Below are 6,301 nucleotides of genomic sequence, written 5' to 3' on the forward strand. Positions count from 1 at the left end.
ACTTTTACCTAAGTATTTTTATGATAAGATACTTGTACTTTTACTCAAGTATCACTTTGAGGTACTTTATACAACATTGTAAAATTCAGCTTTTTGTGTCACACATCCTGGTCCTTGAGAAAGCCAGCCAGAGTCATCAAACACAGATAATCAGATTTACATTTCACGTCAGTGAAACGTCCTTCTGTAATGCAACAGAGTTGATGCAATCCATCGTAAAAGTGACAAAAACAGTTATTTTATTGCAGTGATTAATTTTACCTATAGAATACGTTACACTTACATCACATCATGGATCAGTCAGCAGCAGCATCTGATCAATATGTGATCCATGATGTGATGAAAATGTTACATTTTATACATATAGGTAAAATTAATCACTGCAATAAAATAACTGTCTGTTTTTTTYACTTTTACGGTGGATTGCATCAAATCTGTTACATTACAGAAGGGAAACTTCACCAAAGTGAAACATAAATCTGTGGATCTGTGTTTGATTACTCTGGCTGACTTTCTCAAGGATCAGGATGTGACACAAAAATCTGAATTTTGGAACTGAAAGTTAAAGTAATCAAACTGATGTTTTTAATAGACCAAAATACAGTTTCAAAGCCAATTAATTCAGATACAAACCTTTAAATTCAGTTTGAATTTAGTGAAATTCATTTTCAAACCAATGCATTCAATTTCAAATTATGCACATTCAGATTCAGTCTGAACAATTCAAATTCAATTCCTGCTGGAACAAGATTTATCCCACAGAAGACACATTAAGTCATTTATATGGATTTACTTGTGATAACAGAATGATCCAGGTATTAAAATGCAGCTTTTAAAGCCAGGGATCTGAAAATGTAATTAGGTCATTTTGACCAAATTTGACTTTATCCTCATTTTGATTTGATGGGTCACATTAATCGGCYTTAACAAACACAAAAAAACAGGCTYAGTTTTACAGATACTGAGCTGACAGATACTGAGCTGAAACTTAGTGTGGTAGTAGCCTAGAGTGATCCCCATCTCTCACCACCCTAACATATTAGGCAAAAACTTTGCTTTGACTTTGAAGGCAGCAGGCAAAATACATTCCATCATTGTTTTCAGGCAGTTATGTTTTTTTTTCAGCAGGATGGTTTTGCATAAGGTATGGCTCATTATTATTTAAACAAACTGCAGTTGAAAGAACTTCTATAGATTTGAGAGTGAATCTCTGTAACTGCTGTTGTGAACTGCTGAGTACTGGAGGCACTCTTCAAGAGTTACAGAGTGTGATTTGAGTCGACAAACATCTTCAAAAATTTACATCCCAGGGAAGAGAATCAAGGGCCTCGTTACTTTCCCCTGAAATGAGTTGCAAACATGAAAGCTGAAGAGACAAGCTTGAAAATGGTTACTGTGTAATTATATTTAGTTGTATTTGGACCGAGGCATGTCACTGACATTTATTACGACCTCAGGAACTTTTACAAAAGAGGGGCACAAAATGTCTTCTTTGAAGAAGTTAGAAAAATGTCATAATTAAATGACTACAGTCAGATCTGGCACACTCCGACTCTGTACCTGACTCCGGTGAAGAGGGAGTGAATTGAGATGAACACTTGATATTAATGAGGACGACTTCAGCTCAGATAATGTCCCGTCAAAAAAAAAAAAATGGAAAAGAAAATTGATCAATTTGCTGCTGCTGATGCAACCAGTGTGATTTGTTCTGTATTTAAAATGAATCAGGGTGACTCTGATCCAATCACACACTTTAAGTGTTTAAAACTGTTCTGAGGTACCAAGAAAACTAATCAATCTTCATCAGGTCATGTTTAAGAATTTTTTTATGTTAAATAAAAACAAATGAGAAAATGTTGTTTTTAATATATATTGTAAAAATTGTAAGTGTAAGAACAGTAATTTTGCATATAGCAGTTTTTTTTGTAACCTAATGGTCTACAGTAGGTGGTGCCTCTGAGCCACAGAGTTCAGTTATTCCCCAGGACTGAAAAAAACCCCTAAATGATTAAAACCATTTCACCCAATCATCTGGTATTTTTGATGCTTAACTAAAAGGAAACATGCTCACAGGTTTACAAATCTAAACATGCATCATGWCAACAAATATATTGTTTTATAAGTAATTGTTGCTGAATTTTTTGTGATAATTGTTAAATACACTGGAGGCTCAGAAGTAACTGGATCTGGTCATTTTGTTGATTTTTACTGTATCCTTATGATGGAAAGGTCAATATATGATGCAATTTGAAATAAATATATATGAATAGCAAGTTATGAATTGGTAGGAACAAATTGAACAGTTCAAGATCCTCCTGGTGGTGGAGTATTTAGWGCTCATGTTCACCCGCTTTGTTAAGTTTATACAACTCTAATTCTGAATAGGTTGGGACATTTTCTATTAAATAAATAAAAGCAAGATGCAATTATTTGCTAATCTTTTATATACATATTTTACTTACTATAGAAGGCAAACCTATCAACCGTTTAAACTGAAAGGTTGTAGTTGGGACAGAACCATTCCCTCTTCTTTAACAACTGATATAGATAATATATAGACACTCTTCTGCACTGATGGTGCTTTTCCAGATGTGTAAACTGCCCATATTGTATGCCCAATGCAACCCCATACCACCAGAGAGGCAGACTTTTGAACAACCATTAAGGTGCCAGTATCACATTCAAACATATTATTTCATAATTACTGTCTCCTCTTCAGAAATGGGATTGTTTGAAATATTGTAATCAGAATATTTGATATATTTATTTAAGGAATGGAGCATTTTTATTACTTTCTGTGTATTTAAAATCTGTGATCTATATGTTTTCCCCTCTTCAGGGTCCACAGTGTTGCTCTGACCTGGCCGTGTCATTCCATTATGTTGAAGCAGAGCTGATGTACACGCTGGAGTACTACGCCTACCACCTGAGAGCGTACGGCTACGTGCCTCGCTATCAGCCCTCCACACGTCAGCGCCTGAACCTCCCCGCTCTCTCGCAGTCGGCCATGACGGCCGGAACTAAAGCAGTTCAGGAGGTGACAGAAAGAGGGAATCACACATCTGTTGCTGCTGCTTTTATTAGCAGCAGAAACCAAACTAAAGAAGAGAGCCGCTCAGAGATGAGCGAGGAAGATGAGCTGAACTTTAAACTGCCGGAGAATAGAACTGCAGACTCACAGGAACACGGCTGATCGGCTGCACCTTTTTATTTTCTGAGCTCTATTAGAGTCGACATCAAAAACACTTGTGGCTCCTCGCTCCGCACTGACTGAAAAGAGCAGAAAAGAGTGACTGTTTTAGAAAAGCTGCCTTAGGTTTTAAAATGACCGTGTCGTCTTGTCTTTTGTCCAAACCTGTTTGATCTGATCAGAATATTTCACACAGTGTTCCATGGACAGCGCTCCTCGTGGGAGCAGTCGCTAATTGAATTCGGCTCGGTAGTAGCTGCATATAGTCTGGGTATTTTTCTTACCCAAATATCAATGCCTGATTTTTTGCTTAATTGTACTTCACATCTGTCTTTGTTTGCTTAAAAAAGTGCAGGAAGCCTTTTCACACTTTTTTGTCATTACACAGCTTCAAGAAGTAAAACTGAAATATCCTAACAAAACATCGTCACCGGCTAAATAGAATTTCAGTTTTGTTTTTTAATTTTTTTTTAACTATACAAAATGTGTCATTTTGTTCCGTTGCCTGGCAAATTGATCTTAATTACTTGATTTGTGTTTGAGAATTGTCAGAGTTGACAAACTGTTTTAAACTGAATACTTATGTCTGTGTCTAGTTCATTTCTTTTTAAGGGGTAATTTAATGTCAACTCTGACAAGAATGCTGGTTTAAAAAAATAAAATTCCACTGATTTGTCAAGGCATTTTCTGTGTAATCAACATGTGTCCATTATTGTCTCCACTGGCTTTAAAAAAATCACTCACACAGCAACAAAAAGGCAAATTATGTATAAAAAAATCAGGTTTATTTGGAACTTTGAACAAAACAAATGGATAATGACAAAGAAATATAAATGATCAGGTGAAATCAGGCTGTTTCTTTTTCCCAGATGAAACAATTACAATCTGTTTGGTTTATGGTGACTTCAGCTGGCAGCTGTAGAATATCTTCTTCCATCAGCTTGTGCTCTCTGTGATTTTTCTGGTTATGTAGAAACGTGAAAGTTGTTTCAGTATTAGTGTTTACAGCCCATTAAGTAACCTGCAAAACAACAGCAGGTGTGTGTTTAAGTTTTTCTCAATCACACGTGTGGTCTTTGATAAATTACAAGCTGAAATCTCATGAAAACATTTTTAAAGTGGCAACATCCAAAGCATTATCCAGAGTTTTGATAAAGCTATATCATCTTTATTGCAAGAATAGTGTTTATAAAGGTCTCACCTCAGTCTGGACCTGTTAAGAAAAATGCCTCTCCTCTCTGGATACTCTCTCCTCCAGGGTACATTATCTGTAAGAGAAGATAAATGTTTGGAATTATGCTGTCCAAATCTGAATCTGACRCACCGGATGAGATGGAGCCCAGATTTCTGACTGTCACAACTCACCAGACTCTGAGCTTCTTCTTCCCATTAGACCAACAAATATATCATCCAGTTCCCCTGAGCAGAAGAACAGACAATTAATTGTTTTATGACAATCTCAAATAAAGAATACTGTTGCCATGACGGTGCCTTACTTTTTTGTGGTGATTCCACATCTTCTACATCTGAAAGACAAGAAAAGAGAGGAAAATTGTAGTTCTATTTCTAGTATTTGCATAGCTTAATCAAATAATGTGAATCTAACAAACTGTGCGCTCTCCGGTCTGAACTCACCTGCGTCTCTTTTGCCCATCAGCCCCACAAAGCTGTCGTAATCCAAGTCAGTGTACCTCTTCAGAAGATTCCGCTTGAGATCTTCCAAGCTTAAAGACTGCTGCATTCGAGCAAATAAAGGAGAAAAATAAATCAGCTTAGTAACAAAGTTGTACGTTGAAAAATCTGCGTTGCAGCGGTACCTACATCTGATCTGCGCGATCCGGTTTCCTCACATCTGGAGTGGCTGTGCCGAAGTTTCATGATGAAGAACAAAGTCACCAGGAGGAAGCCTTTTCTCATTTTCTCAGCAGTACCTTGATGAAAACATTTACAGTTGTTAGATGATCGTTATAATAGAAGTAATTGTTATGGATTTTTTTTATTATTTGGTAGACATTAATCCCTGCTGCGCGCAAACCGCTGCGTAACTGATGCGTAAAGGCGCACGAATGAAAAATWGTAATAAACTCAGATTCCATTGAAGACTAAATGAAAAAAATCTGTTTTCATCTAGACTTGTTTACCTAATAACTACTTCCTCTATTTTATTTTAAAATGAAAGAAGAGCTCTTATAGATCATAAAATACAGTAAATATACGTTTCTAAGAAACCCGACTTATAGTTATTTACCTGTTTTAAGCCAAGCAGATAGTTTGGTAAATGAGTCAGCAGTGCGTCCTGGTGCCGAGTGGAGTGGAGAAATGGATAGATCCTGCACTCAGATCCAGTCTGGATAAAYGAGACGTCCACGCTTTGCGCTTTTAAATAATAGCCAGAAACCTGCGTAACGCCAATCAGCTGCTTGAGCGTAGGTGGACATGCAGGTCTTATATCACGTCGTTCCGAGGGCTATGCACATCTTCCATTGATCGTGATATGAAGCTTCTGAGGGCGTTTACCTCCCCATCAAACACGCAGACACACCATCAGGACAAAAGAAAAGAAAAAAGAAACAAAAGGAGCATTTCCTTGTTGGACTATCTTTTTGCAAAATAAGATTTAGTTAAAAACATAAATAAATAGAAATACACTATTTTTTCTATAAATTTGAAACATTTAAACTTATTAAATATGATTTCGAACTATATTGCTGAAAACTTTATGCACATACTGTATTTAAACAGTTTTTCAGCTCTTTACAAAGTCTGGTCGTGACTTCTTTGCATCAGAAGACACTTCATTCCATTTGAAGCAAAGCTGAAAGAAACTTTAGCCAACAGACTTGTTTCATTAACAAGACTTAGGCTGAAGCTGCACCAGAAACATTTTGGAGAAAGAAGATAATAAAACTGACCTTGATCTTCTTGGTTTTATTCTGAGAAAAAAAATGAACAGAAGTCTTAATGCATTTATCCTTTTATGTCAGTGAATTTGTCTGTTTGTCGCATTCAGTTTTTGTCCAAATGCATCAACCCACCTGTTGAAACGTATTGAGGATCTCACCCCCATCCTCTAAATTTAGATATTTTTATATGCATTCATTTTAGAATGAG

The 6,301-nt window shown here is 36.4% G+C and overlaps 2 protein-coding genes across 4 annotated transcripts in view; one reads left to right on the top strand and one right to left on the bottom strand.

The window, feature by feature from the left end:
• c1galt1la (core 1 synthase, glycoprotein-N-acetylgalactosamine 3-beta-galactosyltransferase 1, like a) overlaps positions 1–3,873 on the top strand; it is a gene marked incomplete at its 5' end in the record, with an annotated part of 9,436 nt that extends 5,563 nt beyond the window's left edge. Inside the window, 1 exon segment of the mRNA XM_014019016.1 lies at positions 2,840–3,873. Within this exon segment, the coding sequence (XP_013874470.1) occupies positions 2,840–3,193 (354 nt within the window). The 3' untranslated portion in view covers positions 3,194–3,873.
• Positions 3,605–5,649, bottom strand: tac3a (tachykinin precursor 3a). Of its 3 annotated transcripts, none has more exons than XM_014019031.1 (7): positions 5,439–5,649; positions 5,012–5,121; positions 4,826–4,922; positions 4,687–4,716; positions 4,556–4,609; positions 4,392–4,458; positions 3,605–4,151 (listed from the first exon to the last, which is right to left on the bottom strand). In XM_014019031.1, the coding sequence occupies exons 2-7, from the start codon at positions 5,105–5,107 to the stop codon at positions 4,127–4,129; spliced, it is 369 nt and encodes a 122-aa protein (XP_013874485.1). In that variant the 5' UTR covers positions 5,108–5,121; positions 5,439–5,649; the 3' UTR covers positions 3,605–4,126. The 3 variants fall into 3 exon arrangements, with proteins under 3 accessions (XP_013874485.1, XP_013874478.1, XP_013874494.1); XM_014019024.1 differs by having other exon boundaries at positions 4,826–4,925; positions 5,439–5,645; XM_014019040.1 differs by having other exon boundaries at positions 3,605–4,211; positions 4,826–4,925; positions 5,439–5,642.
• Positions 5,650–6,301: the final 652 nt, after the last annotated feature.

Source organism: Austrofundulus limnaeus, unplaced genomic scaffold (assembly GCF_001266775.1).
Source record: "Austrofundulus limnaeus strain Quisiro unplaced genomic scaffold, Austrofundulus_limnaeus-1.0 Scaffold3, whole genome shotgun sequence".
In the NCBI taxonomy this organism is placed as follows: domain Eukaryota; kingdom Metazoa; phylum Chordata; class Actinopteri; order Cyprinodontiformes; family Rivulidae; genus Austrofundulus; species Austrofundulus limnaeus.